The sequence below is a fragment of the Branchiostoma floridae genome, chromosome 3, assembly GCF_000003815.2.
Source record: "Branchiostoma floridae strain S238N-H82 chromosome 3, Bfl_VNyyK, whole genome shotgun sequence".
Classification (NCBI taxonomy): domain Eukaryota; kingdom Metazoa; phylum Chordata; class Leptocardii; order Amphioxiformes; family Branchiostomatidae; genus Branchiostoma; species Branchiostoma floridae.
In genome coordinates this window covers 19,293,246-19,317,610 of record NC_049981.1, presented here as the reverse complement: position 1 = coordinate 19,317,610, position 24,365 = coordinate 19,293,246, and the positions used below count along the sequence as shown (strand labels likewise).

The following is a 24,365-nucleotide window of genomic DNA, read 5'->3' as shown; positions in this document are numbered from 1 at the left end:
AAGTTCTCAAAAGTTTTATTAAGTACATATTAAAAATTCACTTCAGACTATTTACCATATCCGCAATTTGTTTACTGATGTTCACAATCAAAACAATATACTACATAACTGCTTTATTCAGTAAATGTTAAAAGCCACTAATTATTTTATTCACTTTACCAAATGATAGAATTGCAAAGAATAGGAATGTAGAATGCTAAAGTTGTAGGGGCAAAAGATATGAATCTTGCATTACTAGCATCTGAAATAGACAATACTCTGCAAAACTTATATATTTCTATATTTGCTGTATCAGTTATTTGTGTATCGATGATCATTTACAAATAACAATATACTACAGAAATCCTTTATAGTAACTCCAGCTATTAAAAGAAAATCGTATTCACTTCACCAAATAGTAAAAGACAGTAAGAATACAGGTTTGAAGTGTACAGTTCCAGGGTTGCACAATAGAAAAAAAGACTTTATTTCTCAGAGACACCATAATCTACAAGCTCATTCTATACATACTATACATGAATATACGTACAAACTGAATGATTGGACGAACCATCCCTGGAGCTTAGCTAACTTTACAGTTGGGGTTATCTTTGTGAAGGTCTTTGTCATCCTCCCCATAGTCAAACAGTTCCATCCAGTTTTCTCCAGTCTGTGCCCGCTGGGCGATGCCTGCAGCCCCGGATGCCTGACTCACGGTCCCCACACGGGCAGGGCTCAGGGGCAGCCGGGGACTGCCGGCCTTACTCGGACTGTTCTGGAGACCTGAGGGAAGATTGGGGCATAGTCAACAAGATACCAGAACACGGGACAATACATCATGGTTCCACTCAAAACAAGCTAAATCAAGACATGAGGACATCTGCCTATCTCCAAAAATTGCCTGATGATCGAGAGAAAATTACAACCAGAAATGTAATTTACAGCTGACAAACTAGACCACCAAATTTCCTGATGTTAATGTTGCATGGTCGTCGCAGACGACCAAGATATGAGCTGCCCAAAGGAAGCTGAGTTTATCCATTTCAGCTTTAGGGACACTATAGGGCTGCTGTAGCTTGAATAAACAACCCAGCTTGGAAAGCATGATAAGTGTTGGGTTTACCACCATCTACAATATCACAGCATTGATAAGGGAAGTGAAATTCTGGCAGGTTCAAGGTCAACAAATTGCAAGACGAGGACTAATCACAGTGACTGTACCTTCTAACATAGTCCTTGCCACAGGCCCGGGCACGGCACTGGTCGGTTCCTGATGGCTCTGCCGGCTGGTGTGCCGGTGCCGCAGGTGGCTGATGTACTCTTCCAGACGTTTCTTCTCTCGCACTGCCTCCTCAAACTGCCGTCTGAGAAAAAAACAAGGTATCTTTAATTAGGCCAAGGCCTAGGGGAAAGAAAGATATGTGTTTCCGATTCTGGGCCTGAAAAAATAAGGCCGGTAGGAAGATAAGCATTCAGCTAAAGGGTATCACAATGAACATAATTTTCCAGACCTTTTTGGCAGGTACCTCATACTTACACATTTTGAAGGACTTTCATACATCTGAGGTTTCTCCCCTACCCCTTACCTAATGTCAGTGCCATCGCCCCTGCTCTTGTCCAGAGCCTCGGTCAGTTTCTGTACTTGAGAGGTCAGCTGTTTGACCTTCCCGTTGAGCCTGGACTTTTCGGCCTCCAGGATGTAGACAGCCGTGCTGTTGACTATTCCTGAGCCGCTGCTGTAGATCGCTGCCTCCTTGGGCTGTTGGACTGCACGGGGCACAACATAAAGCTCTGTTTAAACTTAACTACTCACATTGGAATGCTCAAAACGTAAAGGTAAAGGTAGACCCATAGCCTTTTGGAGCTGAAGAACAGAAGAGGCAGTGGGTTGTTATCCACTGTGTCTATGGCATGGCATTGGAACATCCTCTCAATGCCTCTGACCTCGCAAACAAAGCCTGGTACAAACTTTTACGCCAGATTGGAGTGAGGGAAGTGTCAAGCCAGGAATTCCAGGATCAAATCTTGATCTCTTGATGTCCGTTAGCATAGACGTTTGGCCATTCAAATGCTAAGCAATGCTCATCTTGATAAAAGCACATTAAGCTAAGATATTATCTGCACTTGCAAGGTTTAGTCTTCATGTGTTGAACATGATATCATGTACACTACTTTACTTCTATTGCTACATTCTTTTCATGAAAGCAATTGTATTGAGACCTGAAATCAGCACAATGCGTTCAGAATTCTGAAGACTGACGTCATAGAATACTAATCACCCATCATGTCAAACTAAAACTGCTGTTTTCAGAACAAATGTGCGAGGAAAGCCTTTGAACTAATAAAGAAGTGACATTGACTTACAGCTGTCATCCATGTTCTGGCGAAGACGGCGGATCTCGTTTTCCCTGTCCCGTACGTCTTGCCTGAGTTTCAAGTTGTCTTCTTCAAGCACTCTCAGCCTGAACAAAAGGTGGAGACAAGTTTAATGAAGTTTACAATGTTATCAATGCAGTTTGTTGAACTTAAGATCAAACTTAATGAAATGAAATTGATGAATAGGTATTTTCATAAGCTTTAAAATGATAGATTTGACAACAAGAAAAAATTTAAGTCCACCAACCTCTTTTTGTAAGGATCCACGGCAATCTGCAGGTCATGCTGGAGGCCTGCTATCTGCATTTTAGACGTGGCCAGCTCTGACTGCACATGTGGGAGCAGAGAAAAGAACATGGTCTGCTACATGTACATGCCATATACCAAATGTGGATTCAAACAACTTAGAATTGGGGCTCTGAACAACCCATTCTTCACTGCAAGAGCTATCTATCAACCAAAAACCATGACCCTATCTCATGCAGAACACAAGATATCAAAACCAAAGTGCCACTGCAGTGCCATGGAAAGCCAATAGGGGGCCCATAATCTAATTGTTTTCTAAATATCATCAAGATCCATCCCCAACTTCTCACGTTATGCTGTCAACAGACAGACACACAGATGCAGGTAACCAAAAACAGTCTTGACAAAGGAAATTGAAAGTTATGATGTAAAATATTATATATAGTGAAAGTCAGATGGTGAAAAATACTACAGGCTGCCATTGACTTCAGAGCTGAACAGAAGTTTGGTACAACTTCATACAATAATGGCCCAGTACTGGTACCATACCTCTAGGGCCTTGTTCTCCTGTTGTAGGGCCTCCTTCTCTTGCACAGCTGACTGCTGGAAGGCAGTGAATCTAGTCCTGAGCCCCTGTACTTCCTGTGAGCTGCTCGGCTGGACCATAGACTCCTAAAGGTAAGGAAACAGCACAACTTAAGTCTGCAAAATGTACTTTATATAAGATAATAAAATGTTGTCATAACTTGGCTGAAATCATGATCAGTACCTGGTGTTCTAAACTGGTTCGTATATTACTGTATTGTACATACTTCAAAGTTGTATTCTATGGGCTTGCACAAGAAGTGATGGCGAAAACTGAAATACCAGATTTGGACGTGGGAATTGACGTTGTTGCAATTTTTCGAGGACTCCAAAATTATACCAACTTCTGGTGCATTCCTAGAAATTCTAACATGACATAAGGAAGGATGTTTCACTTCAAATACTAAATGTGATGGATAGTCTATAGCAGGGCACTAGCCAGCTCGAAATTTTTTTCCGTCAACCAATTCCCATTGTCACAAAAACACTATTCCAGGAGTTAGAGAGACCTTGAAAAACTGGTTTTAATTAGATTATCGTATGCGAAAGAGCACCGACACACATTGTTAACAATCATAACAATAGCAAAACAAACAGTGTGTGGCTTTTACGGCCGTGGACAACATCCCCAAGCCGCCTGTAGCTTCCATCAAGGAGCTTTTATCAGATTTTTGTCCGTCAAGGTTGACGGATTGGTTTTAAAATTTTTCCGTCACAAGCAGCAAATTTCCGTCAATTGACGGAAAAACGGACGCTGGCTAGAGCCCTGGTCTATAGCACTATATCTGCACTTGAAGTGATTATCTTCTCTATCAATTCCCCCCTCTTTTCCTGGTTTCTTGCAGTCATCCACTTTCATTCGAAGTTTCAATACCATCAGAGCACCATTTCTGGTCCAGTCTTACTTTATATTGTTTAAGCTCTCGCTTTGCCTCTTCCAGCTCAGCATCTGACTCATCACAACACTTCTCCAGTCGCTGGTACTCCCGACTATGGAACTCCTGGAATTCCTGTAGGAAACAGTTATTGAAACATCAGTGCAAGGGACTACGAATTTTCCAACTGTCCAGGACTAGGATCTTGTTCTAATTTTCTTCACAACTAGTATAAAACTACATACGGTCTGAGAAAGTAGACAGCTTGATATCTTCGTGACATCTAATAGATGTGTGCAACCTACAATAAACATTCAGTGACTAATGGAGTCAGCAGGGTTTATGCTTTGCAGTGAATGTCACTCTGTGTTACCTCCAGCTCTTTCTGAAGCTCCTGCACCTTTGCTGTCTTCTTGTCTAGTTGGTCCTGAAGACAGTAGAAGAAAAAGGAAAATCAATGTGCTTTTAATAAAAATGATAGACTTGTATAACAGTGCTAATGGTCTCAACCTTACTATAAAGTGTAAGACTAACAGATTTACAAAAGCAGACTTACTTCCAGGTCCTGTCGTGATTTTTCAGCCTGTTTTTCCAGAGTTATGATCTTGGCCTTGAGAGTTTCCACTTCCTCATTTTGCTGTTCTGTCTGCTTCTGGGCTGCAGCTGCCTCCTGTAACAACAGAGCCATCATCACACACCACGGTCCAGCTAGCAACTATGGACCAGGACTAAGTCATCAACCTCATTTTATCACCATGTTTCCCATAATCTACGACTTCTGATCAGATGTGTAAAATCTCTCACACACTTCATGTATATGTCAATAGGATACGATCATTGTCCATTTCACACAGGACAGGCTCCACTCCCGTGCACATTCGATCTTTGGGTTCGAGTCTTCACACAGCACATTAATCACTCCTCCCAGCCTGCAGAACCAACTGTCGACCCTCACCAAGCCAACCTTCCCATCCTGCTAGCCTCTGATTACTTCTCATCCTGCCCCTCAACAACATTCAAATAATGATACACAGATCCATTACAAACACCATCTGAATGTCTACAGTGGTTCGCTGAATGCTCCTTTTACCTCCATTAAAACGAGCATTCAGCACACCACTGCAGACAGTCGAACACTGTCAGTACCATCAGAGCACCATTTCTGGTCTTACTTTATATTGTTTGAGCTCCCGCTTTGCCTCTTCCAGCTCAGCATCTGACTCATCACAACACTTCTCCAGCCGCTCATACTCCCGGCTATGGAACTCCTGGAATTCCTGCAGGAAACAGTTATGGAAACATGTTGAACAGTGTGAAGACTTTCATCAGATGTAACTATACCTTACTATGACAATCCAGAAACAGCTTATTTTCCTTGATTTTAGTCCTCAACTAGATTGAACTTAAAGATAGAAATATCATATTTTGACAATTGAACATTTTATTCGCATCAGATTTAGTCATTTTGGTTCTGTATAATTTTCCTATCAACATCAATAAATATAATTGGTGCCAGCGGAGTTTATAACTGTGTATGTTTTATACCTCCAGCTCCTTCTGAAGATCTTTCACCTCAGTCTTCTTCTTGTCCAGTTGGTTCTAAAGAAATACAGCAAACCAAACATTTATCTAGCTCATAACAATGGCTGCAGTACTGTATTCACAACTGATTTATTTGACAAGTACTGCTTCTTTTACATACTGTAACCAACTGATTGCCTTTTTGATCGCCTTTTGCACTGCAGGTACACAATGGCTCAACATTTTATGTTAAGAGGACATGTTTAATCTAGCTTATATAACAACTCTTTTTCCCAATCTCCCTTCTTCTTAACTCCATAACCAATAGAAAATTTTGAAATGCAGACATACTTGCAAGTTTTTTCTAGATTTTTCAGCCTCTTCCTCCAGAGCTTTGATGTTGGCCTTCAGGGTTTCCACCTTCTGGTCTTGCTGCTTTGCTGATGTGTGCTGCTGGGCTCCTGCTGCCTCCTGTAGAGATATAACAATGGGGACCTCATCACACAACACAACACTCAAAGCACAAATCTAACCAAAAACAATTTGGGACTCTTGTGAAAAATCTACAATTTCTTGTATATTTTGTTTAATTGTGGCTCATCAATTCTGCAAATGAGGTTTTAATTAACATTATAATTACATGTGCCCAATGAGCACATTCTATCATGCTAAAGTGGACATGAATAGCAGATGGAAAATATATAACACACTGCAAAAACATGACAATACAAAACAATACCTCCCCACAAATTAGTAGCGATGACCTGGACTGACATATCTGTCATGTCTAGTTCTACCAAGTCTGACTTGTACTTCCCATTACTCAAGTAACTGTAACCTTTGCAGTCATCTTCCCACTCACTGATTTCCTACCACTGTACCAACTGTATTCAAATAATCAGACACACACCAAAGCAAACACACATTGGAAAGAAAGACTCCAGGAGTCCCAACATGGAGGCAACATGGAACATTCAGCAAACTACTGCAGACAGTGAGTGTCAACCGCTTTCAGTACCATCAGAGCACCATTTCTGGTCCAATCTTACTTTATATTGTTTAAGCTCTCGCTTTGCCTCTTCCAGCTCAGCATCCGACTCATCACAACACTTCTCCCAGCCGCTGGTACTCCCGACTATGGAACTCCTGGAATTCCTGCAGTTATGTCAAACAGTGTATGAGAACTCCAGAACAAATACATTTGACTATGTCTTTCTCAGACAGTCGATTTTCCTCAACTAGATCAAACTTGAAAGTATCATATTTTGACATCTAAACTTGTATTGTATACTTTATTTGATATTGTTTTTGCATTTGATATTGTATTTACTAATTTTGGTTCTGCAGAATATTCCAATCTACATCAATTATTATTGGGGCCAGCAGAGCTTATAACTGTTTTATACCTCGAGCTCTTTCTGAAGATCATTCACCTCTGTCTTCTTCTTGTCCAGCTGGTCCTGGAGAAATGAAGCAAACCAAACATTTATCCAGTTATAACAACTACCAGAATATTCTGAATTTACAATAGATTCATTGACCACAATAACTACTTTCAATACCACCAGAGCACCATTTCTGGTCCACACTCTTACTTCGTATTGTTTGAGCTTCTGCTTTGCCTCTTCCAGCTCAGAGTCTGACTCATCACAACACTTCTCCAGCCGCTGGTACTCCCGACTATGGAACTCCTGGAATTCCTGCAGGAAACAGTTATGGAAACATGTTGAACAGTGTATGACAGTCAGTCTTTTTCCTTATCTCCTTTTGACGACTACATCATAGTACATGTAGCATCAAGCTGGATCAAAATAGAAGATATATTTTTGTGATATTTGTTTCTGATATGCAAAGTTTACAATAAACATCAGCGTTTGTAATTGTTTATGTTTTACCTCTAGCTCCTTCTGAAGCTTCTGCACCTTGGTCTCCTTCTTGTCCAGTTGGTCCTGGAGAAAATGTGAAAAATAATGTAAATGCATTTGTGGTGGTTTCATGTTTTCACCTTGATGTCTGCAAACTCAAAACCTCTGTCTTCTGCCTGCCTTCCCCATTATCTATTTTGTCTATTAGCGCTACATTGTCAAAAGCAACTGTTCTGTACGTTTAAAACAATACACTATACAGTAATGTGTTGGAGGCGACTCTTACAGTGAGGATGCACAAATACTAAGCACAAAGTGAACACAGACCCGATCTTTGAGTACTGAATAAACATGTATCAATTGACAGTGACGACTGAAAAGCATGGCAAAAAGCAACTGTTCTGTCCATCCAAGGACGCTATATCATATAACGTCCTTGGTCCATCTGTAGAACCCTTGCTGAGTCGCTAGTAGGAGGCTTCCGACTGTCTATCCATAAGGCACCGTGGTTTTTATTTCTGTCCAATAGGTGACTATAGCTCTATCAAGCAGAAGACTACTTACCAACAGATTTGAAATTTGTTCCTCAAACTTCTTTTTCTCTTGTTGTCCTTCCTCCTGAAGGTTAGCTAGTCTAGTCATGAGGCTCTGGAGCTCTGAGTCATCAGTCTGCTGGGATGATGCCTCCTGGAAAGAGCAAGAACTCATATATCAACAAAGCACAAAGATACAATAACAGCAATTGTACATTCACAGGGTTGGATACGATTTTTAAATATCACTTACCCTAAGGGGCAAGAACATAAAGATATAAAGACCATTTCTTCCCTGAGATATTTGGTTGTGAATAAGCAAAAGTTGTGTGGTATAAGACTGTACCTTTAGCCTGTCCTCCAGGTAGAACACACGTTCTCTTGTCTGCGTCAGGTCTGACTCCAGCTGGGATACCTGGCCGGCCAGGGCTGCATTCTCTTCCTTAAACTCATTGGTCACATCCTTTGAGAGAGGAAAGAATCAAACATTACTATTCCAAACAACACTGCTTAACACTGGACATATTCAGTCTATTGTATAAATCTACATGGCATGGTTGTGTTGTATTGTCTGTCTCATACAGCACAAAAACTTGGCATGCTATAAAGTCGGCATGCTATAAATAACATTTTTGGCAGTTATACTCTGTGTTCTTTGATCACTGCACAGGTTTTAGGGATTGACGTAGGTCACCTGTTGAACTCGATAAGGTTGATTCTTAGGCAAAATACAAGCAATCTTCTTTTGTTGTTCAAATTGAGCAACCTTTTGGACATCAGCAAATACGGCTGACAGAGGCTTAAAGGGGCATTCCACTCCAGAAGGGAGTCTTGTTTTCCAATAGATAATGTGTCAATGAATACATAATCAGCCGAATTTTGTGGAATTCATCTTGGGATGAATTACGTGATGTGTGTTTCATAAAACAATAATGACACTCACTAAACCCATGCAGACCCTACCCATGCATTCCCTATACGCATAGACACTTTGTTTATCGTACATATTTTGGGGATAAATGAGGTACGCTAAGCACACCGAGAAGGCAAATTGTTTATAAGATAGCAAAGAATACAAGAACAAGACGAGATTTCTTAGCGAACCTGAAATTAGTTTTGTAACCTTACCTAAAAGTTTTGCATTGTATTCAGCCATAGGATTAATTCAATTAGAGGGTACTTGGGGAGTTTAGTAGAAGAGTGAATGCTTTTGAGGCATGTGGAGCAACTGGGTACTTTATCGTATAATGTGAAGTAGTAATGCAGTTATCACTTCCAAAAATTAACATCTATTGGAAAATAACACTCCCGTGTGGAGTGGAATGCCCCTTTATTAAAGGAAGGAAGACTGCCAACTGACCTGTAGATCGTTGACCTCCAGGCGTGAGTTGTGGTATTTGTCTTGAAGGTCTCTAAGGTCTGCCTGTGTCTCTGTCAGCTTAGCAGAGAGGTCCTCAGAATGACTTCTGGCTTCTTCCAGCTGAGGGGGATCAAAGTACGTGGACATATTAGCAATAAAACCTAGTTTGCTTGGCTTTCAATTCTTAAAAAAATCACTTGCGCATGAATATAAGATTTAGCTTATGCAAAATTTCTTAGCTAAAAATTGCTTTTTTATTGTTGAAAAAACTTGTTACAGAACTTGAGAAGGGAATCGTACCTGCTATATTCTTTAACCATTTGCTACTCTAGAAGCTACTTCTTTTGCCAACCATGGAATGTTTCTGTCACATCAGGAACTATGACAAACTACCTTGCTTGCATGTTGAAGATAGAAAGTTACTTGTGAATTAGAGGTACCGTACTGTAGACAGACCTACCTGTGTGTGGAGGGTGGCGGTGTCTGTGCGCACCTGCAGCAGCTGTGAGTGTAGCTGCTGTGCTGCACCCTCTGCAGCTGCCACCTGGCTGTCCTTGTCTGTCAGGTCTGTCCGCAGCCCACACACCTGTGCTTCCACCTCTGCCAGGGCTTCCTTGGTCTTGGAGAGCTCAATGTGTAAGCCGCCTACCTTAGCTGTTTCCAACTGATGGTAAGGACAGAGAATATCAGAGAATACATGTACATATACATGCGTGATCTCATCTCCATCATTTGACCTCTGGGGCATCACAGAAGATCTGACAACCAGTTTTCTCCACCCTGCTTTTTCTGTTAATTTTTCACATATAGTCATGCCAGACCATTCTCTGATATCACCCCATCTTTTTCGATTGCCTAACCCTCTTGTCTTTCTTCCTCCTTGTATGGATAACAACATTTTAACAAAAACCTGGGCTTGTGGCGGGAACAGGAACAATATAAACTTTTCCAACCTGAGAGTTACACTGTCAGTCTTAAACATTCTCCTCACACATTCAAAAGTGCATACCTTTCTGGGACATTTCATGGCCTCGAAAAGGTACGAGTTATCTAAACTGCCTGACATTTTGCCATGTCCACAGCCTTGACACGTGTTGGCAGAAGACTAACCTTGAGGTTGTCGTGTGCCTGGTCCAGTTTGGCCTGTAGGTTGGCCAGCGCCTGTCCCGTCTCCCCTTGTTGACACAGCTGCTGTCTCAGGCTGTCCTTCTCCTCCTCCACAGCTGTTAGCTGGTCACAGAGGGAGTTGACCTTGCTAGTGTGGTCTTCCTGTAGCTGTGCAACAAACATCAGTTTCTATGTATTGTTTACCCAGTAAACTGACTCATGGTGTAACACATCAAGTTCATACTGATAAGTGTGGTGAGTTCTTATAAAACAAAATAAAACAGCACTGAGGATGGCTGTATCATGTACATTGGGAGCAACAGAAATACAAATAAACCTGACAGACACCTGTCAGACAGGCCAAAAGTCATACCAGAGTCCCTACTGTGAGAAAACATTTTCACATCTGTGGACTGTACCTTCTCCATATCTTTCTGTAACTGCCCCTTCTGTCCACTGATGGACCTGAGGTCCTGTAGGAGGGTGTCCCTCTCTGTCTCCAGACTGGACAGTCTGCTCTGCAAGTCTGTCACACGCTGGTCAGCGGCTGCAGCCGTACTGTTCCCGACCTCCTCCAGCTCAGAGCACTTGTCCTGCAGCTGTCTACAGTCCTTCATCAGCTTCTCAACCTAACAAAGTAACATGTGGTCTTCTTAAAGAGGTCATACCAATTTGAATCTTAAATCTTAAGTTTTCAGTTTTACCTGCTTCAGTTCTTGGACTATTCTGAGCAGCATAAAATGCAAAAGGTCCCTGTGTGCCTAGTCTTTAAAATGCTAATGACACGTATTTAACCGTACAGCTTTGTGGCAAAGATTCACTACTTCGTAAACTTTGTCCAGTACAGTGGCCTTGACAGCAGAGAGGCATGTTTTGTATTGTATTTGCATGTCAGCACAGTACATTGGTAATTGCTCAGTCATATGAACAAACAACATATTGTTATACCAACCTGTTGCCCAGCTTCTTGTAGATCCCTGGAAGTCTTGTCTAGCCTTCCTTCTGTCTCTGTTAGTCTCTCTTGGCTGGCATGGAGATTCTCCTCTGCAGCACCAAGCTGTCCTTTGGTCACTTCTACTTCATCCTCAGCAAACTGAGATAAACAATATGAAACTGAACTTTTACAAAGATTATGGCTGGGGTTCGATGTCTGGGAATGACTGATGAAAACTGTTGGTGACCAAAGCTGTCTGCAAAGTTTACACATACTGTGGATCTTTGTGGTTTACAAACTAAATCATGGACCAATCATGGCCAGAACTGTCTGTTACCAGGCTGTGATGGCAGCTTTTCCATCTTACTGGACTGATTATCACATCAATAAAGAATCTTGAGCTGGCATTGGTGACTCTGGGAATGGGAACGCTTCTCTCCAGTTAGAGGTGTAGAGGTGTATGACCACAAGCTCTTGGGAAGGAGACCCAACCAGCTCCTGATAGCTAGAGATTGTGTAACATGCGCTGGTGTGGAGGTTACCTGTAGTTGTTGTTTGAGCTCCATGATGATTTTGTGTTGTTCCTGTGAGCTGCCGCTGCCCTGCTGAAGCTTGTTCCTGGCAGCCTGCAGGTCCTCCTGTAGAGCTTTGATCTCCTCTTCCTTAGCAGCCACCATTCCTGAGGCCTACATTGCCATATAATACAGATACAGATCAGGGCTTAAATACTGGGTGCTGTTCACCTGATAAAGGCTTTATATTGACATCATAAGGATCATAACTTGACTCCCTTAGTGACCATGTCTAGTATTTATCCAGATCCAGACCTGTTCCTCAATAGACCTATGCCTCTGCTATCTATACTTTTGTACTCTCAACATGATACATGAGAGGCATGTTTAGTAGAAGTCCTAGAGTAAAGATCATGGTACCGTTCTAGCCTCCTCTGCAAATTTTTCCACCTGTCGTCTCATCTCCACCATCTCTAGGTTGGAGTTGTTGTTGCGGCGTTGCTGGATGGAGTTCTGTTCCCTCTCAGTCTCCAGCGCCAGCTTGGACCTCTCCACCTCCCCCTGCAGCTGGCTCTTGGCAAACTGAAGCCTGTCACATGTGTCCTCTAGTTCTGAGCAATTGGATGGGAAGGGGTAGGAATATATAGTTAAACCTGTACAAGTAGCCATCTCTATATTAGATCAATGTGGCCACTTTTCAATTTTAGTGGTCTGTAGATAAAGTTTCCCACTGATGCAAGCATTAAGAGTCTTGCCAATAAGCTACCATTTCAAACACAGTTTCCTCTGACATTCTTCACATTGCCATCTACTAGCTGTAAGGAATGTGCTAGAAAACTCACCTTGCAGTTTCTTGTTGTCCTTTTCCAGTTTCTGAACTTTCTGTCCGGTGAGATCCAATTTCAGTTCCAGCTGCTTTATGATCTTCATCATCTGTGGATATAAATTGCTGCTAACATCAAGTACATCTTGCTAAAGAAGATATTGTCATTTACTATATTGCTATTTTCCAGGGCCATGTTAATTTGATTATATAGATGACATTTTTAGGGAACAACCCTAAAACTGATGTGAGCATACAAATAAAAAAATTTGGTAAAATGAAATCTACGAGATCAGGAGGGCTGAACCATCGGCAAAACTGAACATTAGATTCTTCTTTGATTTTGGAATTGTCATTCTACGACTTAAGTATCCTTTGGTTCCCATATTTGCTCATTTTTGAAACTACTTTGTACAATTTACAGTATGTTCAAAGAATTTCTTGTGGGGAAACAGACGAATATCAATGAGCTCACAGATGTCATCCATATAACTGAAACATGGGGTAATCAGAGATGTAGCAGCAGTGATGAGGACAATTTTGAATCGGGTACAACTTGTAACATATCAGGCTTAAACATGAAAGACTTTCCTTGCAAACTACAAACCTTGTCAGGGTCCATGTTCTGGTGCCTGTTGGTGCTTGCTGCATGGCTGGAATGCAGGTTCTCCAGGTCTCGCACCTGGACCTTGTAGTCCTCCAGTTTGGCCACAGCCTTCTCCCGCTCATGTACCGCCTGCTGACACTCCAACATCTGGTGCTGAAGTTTAGCCTGGAGGTCACACATCTGTATAGGAGAAACGGTGTACAGAATTCAATTCTACAGTAAACCTGTTCTGGCAGTAAACTTTCCTCTTAAATAATCTGTTTGCTTGTTTGGTTCACACATTGCAAGCGGTAGAGTAAGTATCAAACAGCTTAAGACTGGACTGTAAGGTTTAGTTCACTCACACTGGGATGGACCCTACTATTTTTTATTAACGTGGTAGGTTCTTTGGTGTTTGATCTTCGGTGTGGCTCTCCTCAAAGACGCGACTTCCGGTTTAGATCCAATAGCAGAGGGCATGATCCATCCCTAACCAAAGCTAATTAAATCAATTATAAAATGCTTTTTTGAAGGGCTCAACATTGAGGTCTGCTAGGGATTTGAATCCAGAAACATTATATTCCAAGTAAACAACCCTAACCACAAGACTGCCTTGCCACCTCAGTTACAATCATACACAAACACTGAACACACTGTGCATATAAAGTAGCAAGAATGGACTTTCTACTAAGTTGCTAGTACTTCTGACCAGACCTTACCTGCTTGGTCAGACTGTCTATCTCCTTCCTGTTGTCCTCCATTGTTTTAGATGAGACGGCCATCGACTCTCGCCGTGCCATCTCCAGCTGTGTGATTTTCTGCTGCTGGAAGATGTCCTTGTTTTCTTCGGCTAGCTTGGAATCCTGAGCACAGCTGAGATCGTGTTCCAGCCTCTCATACCTGCAAACATCATTCAGAGAAACAATTCTGTACCTGTATATGTTATCTATATATAACCACCATTGGTGTAAAGGGAGCATTTCACTGGACTGCACTATGTTGGCAGCAACTGGAACAAAACACAGAAACCCTAAAATGGCTTTTCATTGAGCTCTTTGTCAAATTTCTCAACTGCGGCAACAATGCCAACGTACCACAGCTTCAGTGAGATGGTCAACCAGTTATAACTAATTTTGTACATTGTACATAGGATGTGAACATATTTCTAAAGATTTAAACTGAAGCAAGTCATGACATCTTTTAAACAACCACTCAAGGGGCTGAGGAAAAGTGCTTATTAGCTGAAGGTTGTTGTTTGATTACATGAAGTCCATGTGGGTTGGTTGGTGTACGTAGATATAAGAAATAAAACTGTTTGTTTACCGCTTCTGCAACTCTGCATGCGCCATCCTGGCCTGGTGTAGCTGTTCATGAAGCAGCTGAACATCTTTTGGCTGTTTGGACAGATCAGCCTCGTCGACACTGATCTCCTGGAGGTCTTCAATTTGCTTGTGTGCTTTTGTTAAGTCTGATTCCATGCTGGACAGCTTATCTTTCAATGTAGACACCTGTGAACACAAGTGAATCAATCCTGTAAAACAAGTCTTCATACTAAAGTACTTTAATGGAACATACGGTAAAGAACTTTGTCTAACATATATTATAAGGTCATGTTTTTAGATGCAATGTTGACCAAGCATGTAACAGAAACCGTGAAGAATTCAGTTTTAACAACAAGGCAAAACGTACATGCCTGATAGCAATTGAGGCACAATGCCTGTCAATGATTATAAAGTGTCTAGTTATTGTTGACAGTTGACTTGGCACTCATTGTTGATAAATACAATGTACAAACAAAACACCAGCCAGGCTGATTGTCAGGAGTCCCATGTATGCAAATTACAGTACTCTCACCTCTCAAATAGAAGTACCCCCTGGAATAAAAGTACCCCCCGGACAAATCTTCAAAATCTAATAAAAGTACCCCCTGGAATAAAAGTACTCCCCGGAAAAATACCAAATTGACATGTAAACTGTGTCCATACTACTTCTGTCCAAGAGAAGATGATCAGGTAGGTTCTTTTTACTTATTTATGCCTGAGTACCAATGGTTTTTGGTGTATTTTGGGCAACTTGTCAGCTCATATCTTTAAGATTTACCTTTACATCTTAAAAATTTGTAGTAAGTAAATAATAAACTAATTGGACATTGTAAAAACACTTATGGCAAAAATTATTTTTGGCAAACATGACTATGCATGACTACATGTACATGTTTGTAAAATAGATAACCCCCAGTTCAGAAAGAAAGCTGGACAGCTCTAACAGTTTCACAGCCTTCCAGAGCAATCCCCAGTGTAATTCCTACAAGTTAGAGCTCTTTCATTCATGCCATTCATTGTACTTCATCTCTCGTCCTGTTCTAGTCCGGTTTAAGAGATATAGTGACAAATTAAATATTCTATATCAATCGGAATTATTATCGAATCAAAATATTTTATTGACACATCCCAAATTCTCATATGAAGTGTCTGATCTAGAACATGTTCTTCTCAATTACTGTAAAATCCTACTTCAAGTTCCCAGAAGTTCCGTTAATGCCGCCGTAAGGGGTGAACTCGGAACATTTCCATTATACATTGAAGCCCAATCTCAACTTATTAAATATTGGCTTAGACTACAAAACCTTCCAAACGATAGAATAGTTAAAAAAGCTTACGATTTTGCTGTTGAACAAGAACAGGACTGGGCCGTACATGTACAAGACATATTGTGCAGACACGGTTTCCAAAATGTTTGGTTAAACCCTGCAGTTGACGCCAAACATTTTGGAAACGTGTTCAAGGAACGTCTGAAAGACACGTTTGTTTCTGGCTGGAGGCAAGAGATAAGAAATTATAGCAAATTGCAAACCTATTCTAAATTCAAGACCAACTTCACTCTCGAAAAGTACCTTTCATCAATTCAAAATAAATCATTTGTTGCTAACATAACAAAATTGCGAATTAGTGCACATTGTTTGGAGATAGAAAAAGGTCGATATAATAATATACCAGCCACTCAGAGACGCTGTCCTACTTGCAATCATGGTATCGAAGACGAACTACACTTTCTATTATTATGTCCCACATATACTGAGGAAAGGCAGAAACTTATGGACGTTATCAACAAGACTACAAACATAACATTACCTAAGACAAGTTCAGAAACTTTCAATTTACTTATGTCATGTCCTGATGCAATTTCCTTGTACATAGGCCAATACATCTCTACTGCTTTTCAAAAAAGGAATCGTACTGACACAAACACTTGATGTTAACTCTGTATCGTGTACCACTATGTTCTAGTAATACCTGTTTCCCATGAATTAATCCGCTCAGCTAAAGTAGCATAGCGACTAGTCATTTGTTACATAGAACCCTCTTACCATTGTTATGTATAAGCAACCACGTAGATATTAGTTTTGATGTTCTGTACATGTATTACACCCGAACTTGCCATACATTGTACCCGTACAATTGTTGCGCAATAAAGATTGATTGATTGATTGATTGATCTATTATCTAGGGGAACAGTTCACTTGAATGCAGGGAAAGAACACATTTCAAGTTAGAAAAAGATTCGATGTTTATAGAAATACAAAAGGGTATTTTGTAATATTGTATTTCAAAATACTGAGTGGAAACTTAGAGACAATAGTAAATTGTTATTTGGCCATGTTTATCTTTAGAAAAGGTTACGGAGTAGTAACCAAAATAAACACAACTTCCCCAAATGTTTCGATCATAGACTCAGCACTGTAGCCACTCCCCCAAAAGTGTTACATGCATGAGAGACCTGAGAACTCTGTTGGAGCAAGGATAATCTTTTAGTTTTACAACTTCACAAGCAGCATAAACTAGAATTTTTTCTCTATCCACAACTTTACCTGCAAGTTGGTAAAAAGAAATACATTTTAGTGTAGAAGTTACCAGGGAAAGATCGACATATAGCTGAGAATGCGACATCTAACAGAAATGTTGTGATGGTTCCCATGCCAACGGCACAACCCTAGTAGACTTCCCGGCTCCATCTGGGCTCCATGATCACAGGCGGCACCGGCTCACAAAGCTTGAGTTATTTAACTCCGCCCCCTTGGAGGCGTGTTCCATTAGGAGAGGTCTACATGGGCTGGCATCACTGCCGGCCTCAAACAATGTAAACAGAGATAAAATACATCGGAAATTTGAAGAGAACACACTTGAAACCTTTCCATATCTTTATTGGATTTTTTTTTTACTTGTCCAAGATTAGTTGCACACTTCTAAATTTACTTGCCGGTTAATGTGAAATCAAGCTAGTGGGTAATTTGAGACTTTTGCCGGAAAAGCTCTCAAGCTGCTTCTCTCAAGAAAACTCCGCCCTTCAGGGGGCGTTGGTCGCACGCGCCACTGCTGACTGTCGGCAACTTTCAACAATGTAAACAACAGATTTACGTGGGGAAAATGATACTTTTTAGATAGATTTAGTGAATTTTGAGCAAAAAAACTGCGGAAATATGGGCAGAAAATTCCAACTTTCAATATTTGTGAGTTCCCTGGTTAGTCAAAAAAGCCCAAATTTGAAAAAAAAATAAACGTACCGTCTAAAATAAGGACGTACCGGGTGGATTCTGAGGCGGAAAAAAATAAACGTACCGGTACGTTTATTTGAGAGGTGAGAGTACTTCATTCTAATGACTTCAAACTTGTAAGAGGGTAACTAAATGGCAGTTAAGGTATCTTTTCTCCCTAGATGATGAAGTGAGGAAAGACAATCATGGTTTAAAATATGCTTGATGTGGGAGCTTTAATTAATACATGAACTGTTGGGCTACAAGTCTGTCAAGATTAACTTCAGCACTCAAAATACACACCTGGAGTGAATCTTCTGCTGACTTCTGTTCAAAAGTCTTCAACTGTTCAGACATCTGCTCCAACTGGCTATCCTTTGCAGCAAGCTCCTCTCTTAGATGTGTAGTTTCATTCTTTAGAACAGAAAAGGAAAAAATACCTTCACATGACTAGTGAAATTTGATAAAGAAAATCTACTTGTATCAAAGATTGGTTTCTTGACAGATATTAGTACATTGATTCAGTAAAACAATATTGCGCACAGCTAAATTGTAAGACTTGCTGAATTACATTACTTAAGCTATAAAAGATACAAAAAAATCCTTGCCAAATTGATCGTCATATTTCACCAAAACTAGATATCAAAACATAACAATATTTACAAGTCTGACTTTCTTTCTCTCTAAGCCCAACAAGAATTGAAGGAGTCTACCTGATTTGAATTTTCCGCTTCTTTGGGTTCTAGGGCACTCAGCTGTTCCAACAATTTGTCCACACTCCCTTGGCTAGTGGCTAGGTCCTCTCTCAGCTGAATCAGTTCCTCCTGGGATAAAATTAAATAAACATTCAATTCAAAGCAACTCATTTTTTTTTGATGGAGCAGAATTTAAAGTTAACACATTGAGTTTCAGTGAGGCCTACTGTTTTGACTATCTATGTGACTGAATGTTTCAGCTATTAAGCTTATGCCAATCTACTATTTCATGATGAGGAAGTCCCTGTTGCTCAATTGGTTCTAGCTCCTGGTTCCAATTAGTCAGTAACTGGGAGATCCTGGATCAAATTCAGGAAAAGGCATTCTAGTTGGAGCTGAATTAATCTTTCGTCTTTTCCAAGGCAGGTCAAATGGGGGTCCTGTCTGCAAGGATGTGCCTTGAGCAAGTTACAACAGCCACACATTGGTACCTACTGGCTGCACTACAAGGTGACTATATACTTCAGGTTCCTGACCTCCTTTGCAGCTGCATCCTGAGCTTGTCCCTCCAGTTCTGCTACACGAGCCTTTAAGGCTTCTTCAGCCTCAGTCAGCCTGGCGACTGTTGCCTGCAGTTCAGCCTCTAGTCTGTGGGCCTGTGGGTGAAGAAGGTAAAAACAGGTAAAAAAAAAGCAACAGCACATTTCTTAAACTTGTGGTAAGACTACAAGGAAAAACACAATGCATATGACATGGACTAATGAACAAAGATTAATCACTTTCTAGGTGGGGAAACAAGTGTGTGCTACCAGTGTTTGTGTTACATTTTACAGAGCATTGGCCTGTAAGTGTCAAAGAAAAATACCTTCTTCTCAGTATTTTCAGCTCCTTCCTCTGTGTGTAATTGAAGTCTGTATTACAGTTTGTGGAGTACATTTGTCAGTAAAAACTTCCATATCAAATAGAGAACCTACCTTCCCCTCAGTATTGTCAGGCCCTACCTTTGTTGTGCTGTCTGTATTACAGTTTATGTAGAGTCCATTTGCTAGTAAGAAAGTCCCTTGTCAAATAGAGAACCTACCTTCCCCTCAGTGTCAGGCCCTGCCTCTGTGTTCTGTCCCTGTGCCTGTATGTCCTGAAGTTCCTGACTCAGCTGGTCATGTCTGGTCTTTAGATCACTGTAGGTCTGCTGTAGTTTGTACAGCTCTTCTTGGGAATCCATAACCTGAGAAAAGGGCAACAAAAAATACTGTATAGGTACATTTGTTTCCCTTCAAATACAGAACCAAGTTCAGCTGAATAAACTATGAAAGTAAAGTCATCTCTAAGTGGCTGTTACATGTACATAACAAAATCTAGGAAATCTTAGGGCCATTTCCCCAATGAGGGTAAGACATTGGATGGGGAACAAAATTTCTAATCAGTCCAAAATTAATGTGCACCCTGTAGCTATCTATAAAATGTACTTGCTGTGGCCTGCTGTTGTTAGTATCTCAGGAGTCTCTAACCTGTTCCACAGCCTCTCCCAGGTCCAGCCTGACCTGGTCTCTCTCTGCAGTCATGGCATGGAGAGCTGCCTGCAGTTCCTGCAGCTTCTCCTGGAGGGCGTTAATCTTCTCAGTAGACTGCTCCTGGGCTGAAAGGTCCACTGTGGTATCCCCTTCCACCAGCAGACGCAGCTGGGCACTCTCATCATAGGACTGGAACGGACAACAAAAGTAGCATCTCATTGTACAGAGTAGTCAAAGGTGTTGTCAATCTCTAGCACCTCTAAAATTGTTTAAGTATTACAGTTAAAGCCCAGAACATTTGGGGTTAAGCTAGGACATGACTGAAGCATTTGCGATAAATTCAAGGACTCACTACATGTGGTTAGGCACCTTTCCACTAGCAAACTGAGCAAACATGCAGTGACCAAAATGGGATTGGTGTGACTTACGTTCCATTATTGGAACATAATGCAAGATGTTATACTTTATTTAAAAGACAAGACACAAAAAACAAACAAACATTTCTTCTCAATCTACTAAATTCATTGAGCGATCTGCAAAGTCTCTCAGCGGTCGCAATGCATTTGCAGTCTCTATTGGAAAGGGGGTGTTGCTGAGCAGAAGGATATAGTTATGGTTTATGCAACTGAACTGTCTGCTCCCTTACACCCACCTTCTGCAGCTGATCCCTGAGATCTGTAACCATCCGCTGGTGTTGCTCCTTCTCCAGGTGTAGGTAAGAGTCAGCGTCTGCCTTCTCCCTCTCCAGCTCCTCAAGCTGCTTCTCTAGTCCAGCCTAGAAAACCAACGGAAACATTCTCTTCGAATCATTCTAACCTACAGATGCACAACCAGGATACACAACACCACAGTTGACATTTCCGTTTTCATCTATAACCTTACTTGGAACAACACTGACTGGTTCTATTGCACACTGCAGCTAGGTGTCACTGCTAACAATGCAGTCCCAAACATTAGGCATTGTTATATATGCAGTCCAAAACATAAAGTATTTATTGTCATCTATATAAAACGAACCTTTGTCCAGCGGCAACAAATGAGGCACTGATTTTCAAACGTGACAAACTCATTCATGGCATTTCAGGACCTATAAATGTTTTTCAGGGTTTTTATGAAACATATGACTTACCAATCTGGAGACCAGCTCTTCTTTCTCATCAGATACTTCGGTCAGTTTCTTGTTGGTTTCCAAAGTAACAGCCTCTGCATCAGCAGCTGTCTTCCTGAGCGCTGCTAGTTCATCTTCAGAAGGCTTGTTCTCAGTCATGTCAGTCTAGGGAGATTTGAAATCACATCACTACTCACAACAAAATCTCCTCACAACAAAATGTTTAACCTTCTGTGAAGGTAGTTTTAAGATAATACAACTTAGCTCACAACACAAGCATTTCTAAACTTAATGTTGAATGAAGATTATTTTTGCCAACGTTGAATTGTATTGTTGCTTGAAGTATCTATGTGAATTTTACAATACTCTATGTTTGGGACCGCATTTGGAATGCCACAGCAGCAACACCAGGCTGCAGTGAAATGTAGAACCAGTCATTATTGCCCTAAAGAAGGTGACAGGCAGTCCCAGACAAATTGGTAGACCATGAAGAACTTTATTATTCATGGTCTACTGATATTGTAAAAAAAACACACTGACTTGCTGAGCCCTCCTCTCCTCCTCATGCATCTCCCTCTCCAGCCGGGTGAACTCCTCCAGCTCATTCAGCTCCTCCTCCTTCATCTTCAGCTGGTCCTGCAGCTGGTCCTTCTGAACAACTCTGGCAAGGAAATTACAGACCATTGTCATTGGTGAATATACAAAAAAAATATGATACAGATTCTCATAGGTGCAAATCCCAAAAATTAGCAAAAAGTTTCTCATTAATGCGAATTATAAAAATTAGCATACAGTTTCTCATTGGTGCAAATCCTGAAAATTACCATGTATATAGCTTCTTGTTGTTGCAAATCCTTATAAAGCATACAGCTCCAAACTAGTGTAGACCTCTAAACTTATAAAACTATAAACTTTCAGTGTTAAGAAAAAGACATGTTGTTGACAGTTTCCTATGGTAACTTAGACCGTGACAGTGTGCATAAACTTAGATGTTTACAAAAGACCCACTTACATATGATGGAAGTCTGCATTCAGCCTACTGTTGTAGTCTTCCAGGTCTCCAATGGCAGTTTCCAGGGTAGTCTGTGGGCGGACAGACACAGTATATATGGCCTAGTATACAATTAAGACATCTTAAGATACATACCAAAGTCTATCATTTGATTTCTGTATTCCTAACAAACATCCTCTAGCAAAATTGTGGGACTCCAGTCAACACTTGACATGACATTGCTTTCCTCAGATACAGTCTCGCTGATGTTGGAAGAGGAAAAACAGCACACCTTTTCCGCCAGAAGTACTTCACACTGCAGCAATGCTTCGTCCAAGGTTTTGCGGAGTTCGATGACCTCTGTGTCCGATGTGCTGTATGCCCGCCTGCGTTTCTCCAGGTCTGACAGCTGTTGTTCCAGATGTGCAATCTCCTGATTTTTCTTCACCAGTTCCTCTGCAGTATTCTTCTGTTCATCTGCAAAGGCCTGCAAAACACAGTACAAGAGATTGAGGATTACAGGAACAATCTTGGAATAGGGCCAACTCAGCCTGCAGGAAGAAGTTTGGAACTGTGCCACCACCAACACAAACAACACACACAGTTCCATTTTCAAAGACAATTCAATCTCTACAACTGGATAAAAAATAGAGATTTACTTCAGGACATTTTGATTGACATCCATCACTATTCTTTAATGTCACTAGACAACTCTTTTTTATCCAGTTGTAGAAATTGAATTGTATTTGAATATTGTTTCCCTGGATATCTAACCTTCATAAAGGTATCAAAGTTCCATTTTCAGTTCATATTTCTATCCATTCCAACAAGAAAATTTCTGTTCTTGGATGGAAGGACGGGTCTTTTCTTCATTCTTTATTCTTCATTGCAGCAATCATAGAATCACAGAAGAAAGGAAAGTATTATACTAAAATCTCACGTCATCAGAGGTGTTGTGCTGGTGAGATGCTGCCAGCGCTCCCTCCAGCTCAGCTATCTGGTCATGCAGGCCCAGAATCTCAGACCCATCTCGCTGGCGAAGGTCCTCCAACTGTATACATAGGGAAGTAAAATTTCCTTCTCTCAAGCAAACAACAGCATCTTTTCTTTTTATTTGGACTCATCCCCAAGAGCTGGTAGCCATACACCTCTAACTGTAAGAGAACCAATCCCATTCCAAGATGTCATTCTTTTTCACTATCAAAACTAGCCATGACTTAGAGCTGTTGGTTATCAAGCTGGGTGTAATTACCTGTTTCTCCAGCATGTTGATGTTACTTCGCAAGGCGCTGACTTCTGTTTCCCTGTCCTTCTGCGATGAGGCTAGCTGCTGCTCCAGGTTGGAGATTGTGTCCTGCAGTTCATCATTGCTGTTACTCCCTGTAGTGTACAGAGAATAGAAAAAAAAAATTCTTCATTTCAAACAATGCTTTGTGTCTTGGATGTGAACGTAGTTGATGATGGTGAACAGTTTTGTACAATCATCAAATCACAGGTAATGAGCATGTTGTGATGAGGAACAATGAACTTCTTCCCACCTGTATTCAAGCGCAGCTCCAATCGGCTGACTTTAGCCCTGAGAGTGACAAGTTCCTCTTCTTTACTCTGCTTCTCCTCCACTGTCTCATTGATAACCTCGTTCAGCTGTTGGACAACTTCCTCGTGGGTTGACAGTTTGGCCTCCAGCTCTGAAATGGGGATGGACACCAGTATCGGAAGAGGCCTGGACCAGATTTTACTTCATAAATGGATCTACTGAGGTTCACTACGTTATATTAAAAGAAAACAAGGCTATCCTACATGGCAAACTTAACCTTCAGCCTGCTATGGCAACCATTTGATACAAAATTTTTACAGGTTATGGGGCTTGTAGCAGATATCTACCTAAACGGTAAACAAGCCTTCCATGGCATGCAATGGGACACAACATTGGCATATAGGAGGGATAGAAACAGATCAAACCTTGGATTATCTTGTACTTCTCTTCTTCCACAGAGTCTAATTTCTCTTTCACAGTGGACAGCTGACACTGGAAAACAAAGCTTTTTATTTGTATGATTCAGCTGTTGCAAGGGACAAGATACAGCCTCAGAAAAATTCATATGGAGTTCCCTTTTTGTTGTGTATCTCTAAATACAGGATAAATAGGATAGGTGGTGAGTCAAGTCTAGGAAAAGTATTTAATCCAGACATACACCCACACATGTACTTCCCCAAATTTTTGCCT

At 41.0% G+C, this 24,365-nt stretch overlaps 1 protein-coding gene across 1 annotated transcript; it reads right to left on the bottom strand.

Annotated features, from left to right (window-relative positions):
- LOC118411212 (COP1-interactive protein 1-like) lies at positions 1-24,167 on the bottom strand (the record flags this gene model as incomplete). The annotated part of the gene is given in 38 exon segments (XM_035813301.1): positions 1-762; positions 1,201-1,343; positions 1,566-1,746; positions 2,344-2,441; positions 2,603-2,682; positions 3,151-3,273; positions 4,092-4,196; positions 4,435-4,488; positions 4,618-4,731; positions 5,234-5,338; positions 7,478-7,531; positions 8,012-8,134; positions 8,327-8,443; positions 9,341-9,460; positions 9,801-10,004; positions 10,451-10,615; positions 10,867-11,076; positions 11,400-11,540; positions 11,924-12,067; positions 12,314-12,504; positions 12,736-12,826; positions 13,324-13,503; positions 14,022-14,202; positions 14,626-14,810; positions 18,137-18,247; positions 18,547-18,657; positions 19,065-19,184; positions 19,610-19,753; positions 20,037-20,228; positions 20,692-20,814; positions 21,169-21,312; positions 21,688-21,808; positions 22,160-22,230; positions 22,431-22,625; positions 23,079-23,189; positions 23,391-23,518; positions 23,677-23,826; positions 24,101-24,167. Coding segments are annotated over 38 exon segments (5,097 nt in total), but the record flags the coding sequence as incomplete, so codon positions are not given.
- Positions 24,168-24,365: the final 198 nt, after the last annotated feature.